The following is a 17171-nucleotide window of genomic DNA, read 5'->3' as shown; positions in this document are numbered from 1 at the left end:
ACTCACTCTCTTGAAGAAATGTTCCTGCTGTTATGTTATTGTCCCCACAGACCCTGCCTGCTCCTACAACACACACACACACAAACACACACACTCGCTCTCTTGAAGAAATGTTCCTGCTGTTATGTTATTGTCCCCACAAACCCTGCCTGCTCCTACAACACACACACACACACACAAACACACACACTCGCTCTCTTGAAGAAATGTTCCTGCTGTTATGTTATTGTCCCCACAGACCCTGCCTGCTCCTACAACACACACACACACACACAAACAGACACACTCGCTCTCTTGAAGAAATGTTCCTGCTGTTATGTTATTGTCCCCACAAACCCTGCCTGCTCCTACAACACACACACACACACACACACAAACACACACACTCGCTCTCTTGAAGAAATGTTCCTGCTGTTATGTTATTGTCCCCACAAACCCTGCCTGCTCCTACAACACACACACACACACACACAAACAGACACACTCGCTCTCTTGAAGAAATGTTCCTGCTGTTATGTTATTGTCCCCACAAACCCTGCCTGCTCCTACAACACACACACACACACACAAACACACACACTCGCTCTCTTGAAGAAATGTTCCTGCTGTTATGTTATTGTCCCCACAGACCCTGCCTGCTCCTACAACACACACACACACACACAAACAGACACACTCGCTCTCTTGAAGAAATGTTCCTGCTGTTATGTTATTGTCCCCACAAACCCTGCCTGCTCCTACAACACACACACACACACACACACAAACACACACACTCGCTCTCTTGAAGAAATGTTCCTGCTAATATATAATATAATAATATATATAATATATATGCCATTTAGCTGTTATGTTATTGTCCCCACAAACCCTGCCTGCTCCTACAACACACACACACACACTCGCTCTCTTGAAGAAATGTTCCTGCTGTTATGTTATTGTCCCCATATACCCTGCCTGCTCCTACAACACACACACACACACACACAAACAGACACACTCGCTCTCTTGAAGAAATGTTCCTGCTGTTATGTTATTGTCCCCATAGACCCTGCCTGCTCCTACAACACACACACACACACACACAAAAACAGACACACTCGCTCTCTTGAAGAAATGTTCCTGCTGTTATGTTATTGTCCCCATAGACCCTGCCTGCTCCTACAACACACACACACACAAACAGACACACTCGCTCTCTTGAAGAAATGTTCCTGCTGTTATGTTATTGTCCCCATAGACCCTGCCTGCTCCTACAACACACACACACACACACACACACACACACACACACACACACACACACACACACACACACACACACACACACACACACACACACACACACACACAACAAACAGACACACTCGCTCTTTTGAAGAAATGTTCCTGCTGTTATGTTATTGTCCCCATAGACCCTGCCTGCTCCTACAACACACACACACACACAGCTTCCGTCTATTCTCTTCCCTATAGAGAGGGGAAGTGGAGTGGAGCAGACCCACAGAGAGAGAGATACAGAGCAGAGAGTAAATGCAACCCATATTTTTTGTTGTACTTTAACTATTTGCCCATCATTACAACACTGTATATAGACATAATATGACATTTGAAATGTGTATTATATTTGAACATTTGTGATTGTAATGTTTACAGTTCATGTTTAATAGTTCATTTCACTTGCTTTGGCAATGTAAACATGTGTTTCCCATGCTAATAAAGCCCCTTAAAATGTAATGAATTACAGAGCCAGTCTGGGAAAGTCTTTCTGGAGTTTGTCTCTTTACAAAGACCCCTGACTGCCTCAAAACATCTCTGTCTCTTCTCTCTCTCTTTCTCTGTCTCTCTCTTTCCCTGTCTCTCTCTCTCTTGGTATCACTCTCACTCTTTCTCTCTCATTTGTTTATTGACTGTATGTTCAGGCTATTCCCTCTACAGTTGAATACAAAGAGGCACTTCATGCTGAGCACCTTCAATCCTCTGGGAATGCTCTAGAAGTTGTTGGTGTACATTAACCATGACACCTATCTCTCTTACCTTGGGCCATTACAGAGGTAGGATCTTAATTTGTGCCAGTTTGCTACAGAAGGAAAATAATCCTGCAGCAACAGGAAATGTGAATTATTATGTGGATTATAATTAATGGATTTTTTTTTAAATGACAAAGCCTTTTTAAACCTTGAATATACTACAAGTTTTCATTTCCTGCCGTGCAGGAAAATTCTCAGCAACACAAGAGTGATGAAATGAAGATCTTACATCTGTAGTTTGAGCAAAACGCATCCCGCAAACAAAAGCTCAGTTAGCAGTACAAATGTATGTTATAGTATACAGTTGGTCCTACCTTTGGCCATTTGGGGTTGAGCAGGCGGGCTTTGAGGGCGTCGTCCAGGGCAGTCTGGTACTGTCCAAGGCGGAGATGGGCCGCTGAGCGGTTACTGTACAGGATGCAGTTCTGAGGGTCTGCAGATAGGGCCTTCCCATAGAGCTGCACCGCCTGGCTGTACTGCCCCCGCTGGCACGCCTGGTTACTGCAACGCACTGCTTCCAAAAACTCTGTCTTAGAAAGGATAGGAGGCCCAGGAGGGATGGAGGGAGCGATGGAGGGATGAGGGTCTGTCTTACGGAGAGAGGGAGGGATGGAGGGATGAGGGTCTGTCTTGCAGAGAGTGGGAGGGATGGGGGGAGCAGAGGTAGAGGATGAAGAGGAGGAAGAGGGAGGGTTGGTGCTTCGGCCAGAAGAGCGAGGGCCAAAGAGAGAGAACTAAAGAGGAGAAGAGAGAGGGGGATGGGAGGAAGAAAATAAATGTCGGTAGGAGTGGTCAGTTATATTTTAATTCAATCAAATACCTTTTTCTCAACATTACAGTAATTTGACAGTCAAGTTGTGTCATCATTCCCTAAAGAGGACCATGCTGATGTACAGCTGACTTTCTAATCTGTTCCACCAAAACATCAAAGCAATATTTATATCTGCATTTTATTTAGTGTCTGCGAGTGTGTTTGTGAGTGTGAGTGCGTGTGTGTGTAATGTGCACGTTGAGGTTAACTCTCTGCTTCCTTCCCTGATCTGCTGCTACCAAATTTGTCTTTTCAGAATTACTTACATCAAGGCTGTCATTATCTCTCTCTCACACACACACACACACACACACACACACACACACACACACACACACACACACACACACACACACACACACACACACACACACACACACACACACACACACACACACACACACACACACACACACACACACACACACACACACATGTTCCCTGGAGTCCCAGTGGCATTCTCTGTCCAAACAGAGAGCAAACTGGAGCACTAACTCACACAGTAGAAAGTTTTCACTGAGAGAAGAATGAGAGAGAGACAGGGAGAGCTAGAGAGAGAACGCAAGAGAGAGTGAGAGAGGGGAGAGGGAGAGGGGGGAGAGAGAGGGAGAGAGAGAGAGGGGGAGTCAGGAGAAGAGGAGAGAACAGCTGATTTTCAGCCTGTGCATATAGCTGGGTATATATGAGTCAGTCTCACTCACTCAATCTCTTTCTTTCTGTGTCACTCTCACTCTCTCTCACTCTCACACAAACACAGATGGAGGCTTGCAGGAAAATGAGCCATTGTCAAAGTGGAGCAGCAGTTGAAACAGTTGTGTTGTAAAAGTACAGGAACACCGTCTTCACACACACACACACACACACACACACACACACACACACACACACACACACACACACACACACACACACACACACACACACACACACACACACACACACACACACACACACACACACACACACACACACACACACACACACACACACACACACACACACCACTTCATTGTCACTTCCTTCCTCCTCCCAGCCCAGGTCAGCAGGGAGACACATTCTTGAAAGAATGAAACCAGGGACCTCCTCTGACAGAGAGAGAGAGAAAGATATATATATATATAGAGAGAGAGAGAGAGAAAGAGAGAAACATATATATCAACGAATTGGCGCGGGCACTAGAAAAGTCTGCAGCACCCGGCCTCCCCCTGCTAGAATCCGAAGTCAAATGTCTGCTGTTTGCTGATGATCTGGTGCTTCTGTCACCATCCAAGGAGGGCCTACAGCAACACCTAGATCTTATGCACAGATTCTGTCAGACCTGGGCCCTGACAGTAAATCTCAGTAAGACCAAAATAATGGTGTTCCAAAAAAGGTCCAGTCACCAGGACCACAAATACAAATTCCATCTAGACACTGTCTCCCTAGAGCACACAAAAAAACTATACATACCTTGGCCTAAACATCAGCGCCACAGGTAACTTCCACAAAGCTGTGAACGATCTGAGAGACAAGGCAAGAAGGGCATTCTATGCCATCAAAAGAAACATAAATTTCAACATACCAATTAGGATTTGGCTAAAAATACTTGAATCAGTCATAGAGCCCATTGCCCTTTATGGTTGTGAGGTCTGGGGTCCGCTCACCAAATGGGACAAACACCAAATTGAGACTCTGCACGTAGAATTCTGCAAAAATATCCTTCGTGTACAACGTAAAACACCAAATAATGCATGCAGAGCAGAATTAGGCCGATACCCACTAATTATCAAAATCCAGAAAAGAGCCATTAAATTCTACAACCACCTAAAAGGAAGCGATTCACAAACCTTCCATAACAAAGCCATCACCTACAGAGAGATGAACCTGGAGAAGAGTCCCCTAAGCAAGCTGGTCATGGGGCTCTGTTCACAAACACAAACACTACAGAGCCCCAGGACAACAGCACAATTAGACCCAACCAAATCATGAGAAAACAAAAAGATAATTACTTAACACATTGGAAAGAATTAACAAAAAAAACAGAGCAAACTAGAATGCTATTTGGCCCTACACAGAGAGAACACAGTGGCAGAATACCTGACCACTGTGACTGACCCAAAATTAAGGAAAGCTTTGACTATGTAGAGACTCAGTGAGCATAGCCTTGCTATTGAGAAAGGCCGCCGTAGGCGGACATGGCTCTCAAGAGAAGACAGGCTATGTGCTCACTGCCCACAAAATGAGGTGGAAACTGAGCTGCACTTCCTAACCTCCTGCCCAAAGTATGACCATATTAGAGATACATATTTCCCTCAGATTACACAGATCCACAAAGAATTCGAAAACCAATCCAATTTTGAAAAACTCCCATATCTACTGGGTGAAATTCCACAGTGTGCCATCACAGCAGCAAGATTTGTGACCCGTTGCCACGAGAAAAGGGCAACCAGTGAAGAACAAACACCATTGTAAATACAACCCATATTTATGCTTATTTATTTTATCTTGTGTCCTTTAACTATTTGTACATTGTATATATATATATATAATATGACATTTGTAATGTCTTTACTGTTTTGAAACTGTTGTATGTGTAATGTTTACTGTTAATTTTTGTTGTTTTTCACTTTATATATTCACTTTGTATGTTGTCTACCTCACTTGCTTTGGCAATGTTAACACATGTTTCCCATGCCAATAAAGCCCTTGAATTGAATTGAATTGAGAGAGGAGAGAGAGAGAGAGAGAGACAGAGAGAGAGAGACAGAGAGAGAGAGAGAGAGAGAGAGAGAGAGAGAGAGAGAGAGAGAGAGAGAGAGAGAGAGAGAGAGAGAGAGAGAGAGAGAGAGAGAGAGAGAGAGAGAGAGAGAGAGAGAGAGAGAGAGAGAGAGAGAGAGAGAGAGAGAGACAGAGAGAGAGAGAGAGACAGAGAGAGAGAGACAGAGAGAGAGAGACAGAGAGACAGAGACAGAGAGAGAGAGAGAGAGAGAGAGAGAGAGAGAGAGAGAGAGAGAGAGAGAGAGAGAGAGAGAGAGAGAGAGAGAGACTAAAGGGGCAAAAACCCTGTTCTGTTTGTCACCTATGTAAAAGCTAATGTTACATACATTTGGATCTTGTCTTATCTTATTATTATTGTAATACTGTAATATGGCATATTCCACTAAATTGCTATAAAAAGCGCGGTATGGGCTAGGCTACAATACTACTGAATAGCTAAGCAACTTGGGCATAACATCAAACGGATCATCAAAGCACTTTGGCTGAAATTGATAGGTTAGTTAGTTACTAGCCCGCCTATAGCATACTATTGCAGTTAGCTAGATCTATAGCCTAAATGCTATGTCCTGTCAGAAAAACTAGCCTCATTTTCTTTGTTCGCCATTGGGTTATTTACCCTTTCTTTCTTCGGTCGATGCTTCTCCATCCTGTTCTAGCTTTATACACAGCGGCAGCAACTTCAAACTTTCATCCCATGGCAGTTCGCTTCCCAAACAGCCACAGAAACGCTGCGCTCTCCTACAACAATGTTTTCATGGACCTCAGAAAAATGAACAACAAGCGATATTCCACTTAACCGGCCGCGAACTAACTCAAATTATTTCCCAGAAAGTGCGCCATGTTAAATCCGTTTTTCCCCGAGTAACGGAATTTGTGGCGGGTGGAGGCGGGTCTCGGCAGCCTCGAGCTCCACGGATGCATCTCCAGTCGGTCTCCAGGTCTCAATTACCCGTGGTGACATCAGAGAGGGGTTGAGTTACCTAGCAGTTATTCATTCCTGTTGTAAGTATTGTTTCTACAGAATTTTAGTAATAGATCGTTACTTACTGCAGAGCTCTTCATAAATAAACAAGCCATACGCTTCATATTAAAGTAGGTTACACAATTTCCTTGAATCAAAGGTGAAACAAAATGAAAAATAATTATAGAACAGACGATACAAACACCATCCCTTTGCCTTTCGTGAACGTATTCTAAATTTCCGGTTTACATAATAATAACCTAACACTTTGGTGTCTTTGATATAGTGTAGTTTAATGAGTCATCAAATTGACAGCATTGTAAAGACAACAGTAAGAAATAGCATACAGGCTCTGTCAAAGTGTTTATTTAAAAAAACAATGTTTTATTTTATTGAACCTTTATTTAACCAGTCAAGTCAGTTAAGCGGTAATTCGTATTTACAATGACGGCCAACACCGGTCGAACTTGAACGACGCTGGGCCAATTGTGCGCCGCTCTATGGGACTCCCAATCACCGCAGGTTGTGATACAGTCTGGATTATTAGAGTAAACAAAATAATGAATAAAAATATTAAATGAAAACGCTGTTTGTCTTTGATAATGATATGTGTTTCTATACAAGTAACTTATATGTACAATTTGCAGTAAGATAAAGTATTAAATGAATGCTGAGCATAGACAGTAGTTAAAAATAAAAAATGACACTATAGTACAGTAGCTTAGATATTTACATTCAGGACTAGAAACAGAGTTTTTCCTTTACAGCAGTAAGGCCCTGATACACATATCACTATTTACAACTGCTATTAGTAGATTATCCCTCCAACAACAACAAAAGCATGCACTTGTCTTTTTTCCTACTTGCACTGAGTTTGCTGATGTGGATGTCTCACCTAGCTATCTTAAAGTGAATGACCTAACTATAAGCAGCTCTGGAGTCATCTGGATTTACAATTACTCAACTGTCAATTACAAAAATAAATAGTATCTATATCCCATAGGGGAGGAAATGGGATGGCTAAATAGATCAGGCAACATTGCATCACATTGGCACTGCATCTTCTACTAAAGCACATTGACTGTGCTTCCTGGTCATCCTGATGCAGAGTTTGTGTAGTCTGCGTTTGGCCCATCTAGATTTGGGCCTCCTGCCGTTGTGGCCAGCGGCCTGTAGATGGCGCCACTCCTCCATGCCTCCACCATTGATCTTTTGCTGCTCCAGCTGAGCAGAAGAGGGTTTGACCAGAGAAGCCGATCAGCTGTAGATAAGGAGGTAGACTGTTACAAACTCATTTGTGTGTGTGTGTGTGTGTGTGTGTGTGTGTGTGTGTGTGTGTGTGTGTGTGTGTGTGTGTGTGTGTGTGTGTGTGTGTGTGTGTGTGTGTGTGTGTGTGTGTGTGTGTGTGTGTGTGTGTGTGTGTGTGTGTGTGTGTGTGTGTGTGTGTGTGTGTGTGTGTGTGTGTGTGAGAGAGAGCGTGCACCCTTGTGTGCACGTGTGGCAGTGCGTGTGTGTGTCTGTGATGTGTACTGTACTGACCTTGTCCCCTGTGTGCAGACCTGTGGCTGTAATGTGAAGCAGGACAGAGAGATGTACTTCAACAGGATAGTCTGAACCCCAGATATCTCCTTCTGCTGAACCAGAACCTCAGACAGTCTAGAGGAGAGGAGAGGAGAGGAGAGGAGAGGAGAGGAGAGGAGAGGAGAGGAGAGGAGAGGAGAGGAGAGGAGAGGAGAGGAGAGGAGAGGAGAGGAGAGGAGAGGAGAGGAGAGGAGAGGAGAGGAGAGGAGAGGAGAGGAGAGGAGGACATATTGGGGTGAGTGTCAGACACACACGTGAGCACACAATCTTACTGCTGCCAAAAAGTCCTACTTCTGTATTTTATCAAACATTTGATTTAAACATTAAGCAACAACTGCTAACACAACTAGTAGGGCTGTCCTTGACTGTCTGACCCTATGCACACAATTTGTTTTACACACCTAACAAATATACCCGTAAAGGATGGTCACCGAAGGTGATTTGACTCATAATTTCATTAATTCATTCACAAAATGACATACAGACATCTGTATGTCACAGACCACTTGGTTGCACTGATCTGGTTGTCCAAGCCATTACATATTATATTATTCTGTAATAATGACCTGCTGGTACAGTTACAGTGGAAGAGGGTCCTGGGTTCTGGGTTGAGGAGGCTGTATCTCTTCTGGTGAGCAGGGATCTTAAACCTGCAGTCATCCAGGTCTCTGTATACATCACACACATATACATGCTGCTTCCCTACACAGACAGGAAACACAATGAAATGTAATTGAGCTCATGGTCAAGTCCACTTAAAAGGCATTATCAAAAGTAGATGCACATAGAAACAGGCAGAAAGAGACAGAAAACCAGACAATATTTTATTTCACCTACCTGTGCTTGCTGCGTCCTGGTTAGACTTAGGCAGAGTCAGGCCAGTATGGTGGGTGGGTTCAGCTGGCGAGGCCAAAGCCAATGCTGGGCCCGAGGCTGAGGTTTCTAGTCCCGAGGTGCTACTCTGGGTCCCTATAGCAGTAGCAGTGCCAGTGGTGAAGGTGGGGGAAGTATTGGCAACCATATTGTCCTCTCCAGGGTAAGGGTGGATGACAGGCGAGCCAGAGGCTGGTGTTCCACTCTGACCCCCTGGGGTGAGGTCTGCTGGGGCAGCACTGGAAGGAGTGGTGGGGGTGGATGTGGAGGGAGGGGTGGAGGGAGAGGTGGGGGTGGAGGTGGAGGTGGAGGGAGAGGTGGAGGTGGAGGGAGGGGTGGAGGGAGGGGTGGGGGTGGAGGGAGAGGTGGAGGGAGAGGTGGGGGTGGAGGTGGAGGGAGAGGTGGGGGTGGAGGTGGAGGGAGAGGTGGAAGTGGCAATGTAGGGAAAGGTGGTGGGAGATGTGGAGATGGAGGTAGAGATGGTGGAGGAAGAGATGGGGGTAGAGGAGGTGGAGATGGAGGTGGTGGGAGATGTGGAGATGGAGGTAGAGATGGTGGAGGAAGAGATGGAGGTAGAGGAGGTGGAGATGGAGGTGGTGGGAGATGTGGAGATGGAGGTAGAGATGGTGGAGGAAGAGATGGGGGTAGAGGAGGTGGAGATGGAGGTGGTGGGAGATGTGGAGAGGGAGATAGAGGAGGTAGAGATGGAGGTGGTAGAGTTGGAAGAGGAGGAGGAGGTGGTAGAGTTGGAGGGGGAGGTGGAAGTGGGGGTGGAGGAGGAGGTGGTAGAGTTGGAAGTGGAGGAGGAGGTGGTAGAGTTGGAGGAGGAGGTGGAAGTGGGGGTGGAGATGGTAGTGGAGGAGGAGGTGGTAGAGTTGGAGGGGGAGGTGGAAGTGGGGGTGGAGATGGTAGTGGTGGTATTGTCAGCCATGTCATCCTCCTCTAAGTCAGAGTCTGGCTGGGTGGAGTTGTAGAAGGTGGGAGGATGGACCACAGCATACAGAGACATCTCATACTGTTGACACCTGTCACAGAGAGGAATGAGGTAGGATCAGCCTCTATTCCATTTTACATTGCATGTTACATTAAACACTTCATGAACAAACATAAGTGAGGGAGGGATCGTCACTCACATGCCAAACCAGTTCCTCTCAGAGCACTGTAGTCTGTGGGAGAACTCAAAGCAGTGCATCTTCAGCAGGTTGAAGAAGACGTATCCCACTGTGTCTGAAATACTGTCCTCAGCCCCCAGCAAACACTGGTGAAACCTATACACAACAACACAATGGTAATACAATGTTAATGCAACCTAAACACAACATCAATACAACACTACACAGAGGTTAGCCGGAACTGAATCAGTAATGTATAATGTTAAAGGTCCTGTGTAGCTCAGTTGGTAGAGCATGGCGCTTGTAACGCCAGGGTAGTGGGTTCGATCCCCTGGACCACCCATATGTAGAATGTATGCACACATGACTGTAAGTCGCTTTGGATAAAAGCGTCTGCTAAATGGCATATATTATTATTATTATTATATTAAGGGAAAGGCAGAATCTTCCTCATGAGAGTCACAGTCTCATAGACAGAGTTAGTTTGTGACAGGCAGCCTACCTGTTATCACAGTGGCAGTGGGAAAGGGTGAAAATGTTTGTGTTGAAAACTCCATAGTTGGTCTCGAACGACAGGATGGTGTCCTGACATTGATCATGCTCCCTGCAGCAACTGTCTGTCTCTGCAAACACACCTGTCACAGGTAGGAGTGGTAGGAGAGGTTCAGCAACAACAACAAGAGACCAGGTTAGGCCTATTTGATATATTGTGACGGGAAACAGAGGCATTACTAAAGTAGGGCCCTATAAAATCAGTTACATTTTGTCTGATTCCATATTTTGTTTCCCCAAATTCCGTTTCATTTTACCCAGATTTCTGTTTCACCCTGTTTTTTAAGGTTTTCGCTCTGAAAATCACACTTTTTTAAACCTGAAAAACAACTCAATTGGATGTTCTAATCCACAACAATACTTAACCCACATCAGGAGACCACTTTTCAGGTCTAAAAATAAATACAAATAGATGCAACTAACCTTTAATTCCGGTGCACGCCTAGCAAGAAGATGTTAGCGGTGTAGCTCACACAATCAATCAATCGTTTATAAAGCCCTTTTAACATCTGCAGTTGTCACAAAGTGCTTATACAGAAACCCAGCCTAAAATCCAGAAGAGCCAGCAATGCAGATGTATATAGAAGCACTCTACCATCACTGTCCGTGTTTGCAAAATAAATACCGACTGGATTGATGCAAATAATGAAATCATTCTGCCAGGTAAGCATAGACTACTTTGTAGTTAACATTTAAATGAGAAGGTTTTTGGGAAAGCATTTCCATCTACCAACTTCATCGCTAACGGCTGCACAAAGTAGTAGACGCTTTATGTGTTAATTCATTTAGATGATTCCCTACTAAGGACAATACATTTTTGAATATGTTTGAATTACATTTTAATATCTGGAGTCCATAATTCTGTCTGCGTTCTCCGCATCGCGGATTTTATAGAGCCCTACAAATGGGCACATGAATCATCATCATCAATTACATTCTGCTTAATACCCCATACAATTACAAATGAGAAAATATTATCAAAAGGAGAACCACATCTTAGTCTGGAACACAGTTACAGATACAACACCGACCACCTACCTAAATCGTCATAGGCCGCCGCCTTGTTCCCTGAGCCGCACCAAAGCGTTCCCGGCACGATGAGACCACGTTTTACTCGCCGATGGGTTTGCGTCTCATCCCTGGAACTGTCACCACCGTCTCCAAGAGGATTCAGGATCGCTATATCATCAATAACGCTCAGTGCGTGCCTCTTACGCCTTGTCTCTCTATGTTCCTCAGAGGCATCTCCAACGGCTTCGCGCTGGGTGACGGTTGGAGAGCTAACAGGAGCGCAGTAGCTTTCAAGTTCAGACTGCGCACTGACATCAACACGTTCACAAGGGCGGTCAGAGAACTCTCCTGTGGTGTTCTTCTCCCGACACACAGACATGTAGCTGTCTGTAACGGCCGTGTCGTCACTCACTGCGCAGTTGACCAGTCTATTCTCCACCGACCATACACTGTGGTAGAGATGTAGGGATGTGGAGGAGGCGTCGTGAGTTTCGCTGTGGTGTCGGAGAAAGCTGAGATGGGTCTCACCTTTCGACGTGACTTTAGTCCAGAAACAGAAATCCCTCGGGTCAGCAGCAGCTGCAGTGGTCAACATCAGTGACACTGCTGCCATTATTACAGCAGAAAATAAAATGGAGTTGATGTGCATTTTCGGCATCAATGTAAACATGTTAAATGTCATTCAGTACTTTATAGATAGACTAATATTTGTAATAAAAAGCACCGAACCCAATCCAATTTAATTTCTCGTTTTATAAAACACTCCCTTTCTCTTATGCTAAGAGGTAAGATTAAATATATAAATAAAATGTTGCCGCACCCCGAACTTGCATTAAAATACATTCACTTTGCAACTGATACGTAATTAACAGTGGCCCTATTCACTAGTTTCCACTGTGTGAGTATGTCTGAAAAGAGACGGACCTCAGGCCGGTTTTAAACTGTTCTACGAGGGGCTTTCCCGCCCGCAATATTCTGCGCTTTGATTTGACCACGTGGTTGTGGTGTGTGTTTGTGTGTCTAACCAGTCTTCCATCCAAGCTTTGTGTGCAAGTAGTATATGTCGGAGAAACCTCAAGGAAACAGGACAGGTCTAATGTAGGTAACTTTCCAAAAATAGGCATACGCTAGAAGAAGTGGATATTTTTGTGTCGGTAAAAATAACTATGTACGAAATGTTGGTGGAAACTCTTTTATGCGCAAATAATAGCCATTATGACCTAATAGCCACGCGATGCAGCCTGGTCTCATAAACTAGACGTAACATAGTAAACGTAAATCCGGGAATCGAAATTAGTATACGTTACATTTGGTTACTTACAGATGGTTACTTACCATAAGATCGCTCATGTTGATTTTGTCCACACACACCAGATGCAATCAGACACAGGTTGAAATATAAAAACGAACTCTGAACCAACTATATTAACTTGGGTACAGGTCAAACATATTGTAACGACCCTGGGTTTTATAAGCGCGGAAATCGACCCTGCCGTAAGAGTCTGCTTTTGCAGCACAGTCGATAGCGCACCGGACCGCGGGCTCGAAGGTCGAGGGTTTGAGACCTGCTCCCTGCTGTTTCATTATAATATGAAACACTTGTGGCCATTTTTCTAGCTTGATGTTGCTAGCTAATTTGTCCTGTGATATAAACATTGGGTTGTTATTTTACCTGAAATGCACATTCCTTTTTCTCGGAATCGCTCGCTCACGCAATGAGGGCGGTGTGGTCAGCATGCTAGGCAAAAATGAAAGTAGGGTGGTTGGTCGGGTGGATGGGTGGTCGCATAATCTCATCACAGCCAACTTTAGCATTTTAGCTAATTAACAGCTTTTCAACTACTTACTACTTTTCAGCTAGTTTGCAACTACTTAGCATGTTAGCTAACCCTTCCCCTAACCCTTTTAGCTAACCCTAACCTTAACCCTTTTAGCTAACCCTTCCCTTAACCTTAACCCTTTTAGCTAACCATTCCCCTAACCTTAACCCTTTTAGCTAACCCTAACCCTTTTAGCTAACCCTAACCCCAACCTTAACCCTTTTAGCTAACCCTTCCCTTAACCCTAACCCTTTTAGCTAACCCTAACCCCAACCTTAACCCTTTTAGCTAACCCTTCCCTTAACCCTAACCCTTTTAGCTAACCCTAACGCCAACCTTAACCCTTTTAGCTAACCCTTCCCTTAACCTTAACCCTTTTAGCTAACCCTAACCCCAACCTTAACCCTTTTAGCTAACCCTAACCCCAACCTTAACCCTTTTAGCTAACCCTTCCCTTAACCTTAACCCTTTTAGCTAACCCTTCCCTTAACCTTAACCCTTTTAGCTAACCCTTCCCTTAACCCTAACCCTTTTAGCTAACCCTTCCCTTAACCCTAACCCTTTTAGCTAACCCTTCCCTTAACCCTAACCCTTTTAGCTAACCCTTTTAGCTAACCATTCCCCTAACCTTAACCCTTTTAGCTAACCGTAACCCTTTTAGCTAACCCAAACCCTAACCTTAACCCTTTTAGCTATCCCTTCCCTTAACCCTAACCCTAATTTTAACCCTTTAACCTAACTCCTAAACTTAACCCTAACCTTAACCCTAACCCCTAAAATAGCAAACATTAGCCAGCTAGCTACCCAGATAGAATTTGAAACATAGTGTATGTTTTGCAAATTCGTAACATATAACACAAATGGTCATTTAGAACATATCATACAAAATGGATGATGGACATCCACAACTTAACACATACCATCCGAAACGTAACATATCATACTAAAGTACTTTCTCAGATTTACATACAGAATAATACGAAGTGCTTTGAGACCAGGTTGCACAGGTTGCAGCTATGACGTGCTGTATGGTCTTCCCACTAAAACTCGTTGAGAAAGCATGCAGTTTATTAGGCTACAGATTAAATAAATTATGAGGAACTTCACAGGGTGGTAAAAGCGCAAGGTGAGCTTGATGATACTTTCCAATAAATATTGAGGGTTTTATTCTGGTGACATGATCATCGATGCTTGGCTGTCTTTTGACAAAAAAAATATATCTTGCTCTTTTGTTCAAAAATAATCTCATTGTAGGCCAGTGGTTCCCAATATGGGATACTAGAACCCCTGGGGGTAATTGGACATATACACAGGGGGTACATATGAGAAGACTCATATGCTTACTGGTAAAATGCACATTCAGGGCTACTCCAGGCAAAGGAAAATTCAGTTGGTGTGTCGTTGGGCAAAGCACTTAACCCTAATTGTTCCTGTATAAGAGCTTCTACGTAAACCGATAGAAACACATCTCTGATTGGAAAATACACATATAGTAGCCACATATCATTGAGTGACTCAAAGTTTACTTAGATATGATGGTTATTATATCAATATTTGCACATAAATGCATTTCCACTGCCATTTTTTGCTAAATACACCACCATGTCACCACCATGTCACCACCATGTCGAACAAACAAATGATCTGTGTGTCACGGTTGTTATAATGGATGGACCAAGGCGCAGCGTGATTTGAGTTCCACATCTTTATTAAAAGTGAAAAAAAAACAATAAACAAACAACGAACGTGAAGTAACTTAGTGCAACAAGCACATATACAAAACGATTTCCCACAAAAGCAGGTGGGAACAGGGACACCTTAAGTATGCTCCCCAATTAGAGACAACAATAATCAGCTGCCTCAAATTGGGAACCATACTCAATCCCAAACACAGAAATAAATAGACTAGAACACCCCCGAGTCACGCCCGTGACACTGTGGGCGTGACAGGGCGTGACACTGTGGGCGTGACAGGGCGTGACACTGTGGGCGTGACAGGGCGTGACACTGTGGGCGTGACAGGGCGTGACACTGTGGGCGTGACAGGGCGTGACACTGTGGGCGTGACAGGGCGTGACACTGTGGGCGTGACAGGGCGTGACACTGTGGGCGTGACAGGGCGTGACACTGTGGGCGTGACAGGGCGTGACACTGTGGGCGTGACAGGGCGTGACACTGTGGGCGTGACAGGGCGTGACACTGTGGGCATGACACTGTGGGCGTGACAGGGCGTGACACTGTGGGCGTGACAGGGCGTGACACTGAGGGCATGACACTGTGGGCGTGACAGGGCGTGACACTGTGGGCATTTATAAAATTGTACCGAAACTTCCAATTTCCATCACAGCTGTGGTGATTTTTAAAAATATGGTATAACTTTATTCTCATAAAAACTGAGGATGGTTACAAACCAGTTTTCCAGCCAACATTTCTATACAGTAAAGTACATGTTCGATAACAAATGTCATGACAGGCCTGATGGAAACAGACAATTTGTCCGTAAACTTTCCATATGTCGACAAAACAAAACATGCTAGACAAAGTGGGATCTTTTAGTGTCTGTAAAATGAATTATGTGAGAAATGTCGGTGGAAACACTTTCATGTGTAAATATTGATATAATAACCATCATATCGAAGTAAACTTCCCTGTTAATAATTCCTCAGCACCCCCATCAGTACAGTTGAAAATGCGATGGAAACACATTTAACTTGTATTTTGTATTCGGTACATGGGAATTTAACCACAAAAATGATTTAACAGATATTGAATATTGTGTCCCTGAACAAAGGGGGGTGGTAAAAAAAAAAGTAACAGTCAGTATCTGGTTTGGCCACCAGTTGCATTAAGTACTGTAGTGCATCTCCTCCTCATGGACTGCACCAGATTTGCCAGTTCTTGCTGTGAGATGTTACCCCACTCTTCCACCAAGGCTCCTGCAAGTTCCCGGACATTTCTGGGGGGGAATGTCCCTAGCCCTCACCCTCCGAACCAACAGGTCCCAGACGTGCTCAATGGGATTGAGATCCGGGCTCTTTGCTGGCCATGGCAGAACACTGACATTCCTGTCTTGCAGGAAATCACGCACAGAACGAGCAGTATGGCTGGTGGCATTGTCATGCTGGAGGGTCACGTCAGGATGAGCCCGCAGGAAGGGTACCACATGAGGGAGGAGGATGTCTTCCCTGTAACGCACAGCATTGAGATTGCCTGCAATGACAACAAGCTCAGTCTGATGATGCTGTGACACACCACCCCAGACCATGACAGACCCTCCACCTCCAAATCGATCCCGCTCCAGAGTACAGGCCTCGGTGTAACACTCATTCCCTTGACGATAAACGGAAATCCGACCATCACCCCTGGTGAGACAAAACCACGACTCGTCAGTGTAGAGCACTTTTTGCCAGTCCTGTCTGGTCCAGCGACGGTGGGTTTGTGCCCATAGGTGACGTTTTTGCTGGTGATGTCTGGTGAGGACCTGCCTTACAACAGGCCTACAAGCCCTCAGTCCAGCCTGACTCAGCCTATTGCAGACAGTCTGAGCACTGATGGAGGGATTGTGCGTTCCTGGTGTAACTCGGGCAGTTGTTTTTGCCATCCTGTACCTGTCCCGATCCTGTGCAAGTGTTGTTACACGTGGTCTGCCACTGCGAGGATGAA

At 44.7% G+C, this 17171-nt stretch overlaps 2 protein-coding genes across 2 annotated transcripts in view; both read right to left on the bottom strand.

Annotated features, from left to right (window-relative positions):
* The window catches only part of LOC124000742 (tetratricopeptide repeat protein 28-like), a 92638-nt gene extending 86095 nt beyond the window's left edge, over nucleotides 1-6543 (bottom strand). Inside the window, exons 1-2 of the mRNA XM_046307321.1 lie at nucleotides 6215-6543; nucleotides 2345-2764 (exon numbers count right to left, since the gene is read on the bottom strand). Of these exons, the coding sequence (XP_046163277.1) occupies nucleotides 2345-2764; nucleotides 6215-6244 (450 nt within the window). The 5' untranslated portion in view covers nucleotides 6245-6543. The remainder of the gene's footprint in view (nucleotides 1-2344; nucleotides 2765-6214) is intronic.
* A 298-nt stretch (nucleotides 6544-6841) lies between these two features.
* pla2g3 (phospholipase A2 group III) lies at nucleotides 6842-12570 on the bottom strand. Its single transcript, XM_046305852.1, has 8 exons — nucleotides 11716-12570; nucleotides 10628-10760; nucleotides 10147-10281; nucleotides 9819-10038; nucleotides 8978-9371; nucleotides 8707-8842; nucleotides 8099-8215; nucleotides 6842-7820 (listed from the first exon to the last, which is right to left on the bottom strand). Exons 1-8 carry the CDS (start codon nucleotides 12368-12370, stop codon nucleotides 7817-7819), a joined length of 1794 nt encoding a protein of 597 aa, XP_046161808.1. The 5' UTR covers nucleotides 12371-12570; the 3' UTR covers nucleotides 6842-7816.
* Between the last annotated feature and the right edge of the window lie 4601 nt (nucleotides 12571-17171).

Source organism: Oncorhynchus gorbuscha, linkage group LG16, assembly GCF_021184085.1.
Source record: "Oncorhynchus gorbuscha isolate QuinsamMale2020 ecotype Even-year linkage group LG16, OgorEven_v1.0, whole genome shotgun sequence".
NCBI lineage: Eukaryota > Metazoa > Chordata > Actinopteri > Salmoniformes > Salmonidae > Oncorhynchus > Oncorhynchus gorbuscha.
This window is presented reverse-complemented; position numbering and strand designations above follow the sequence as displayed.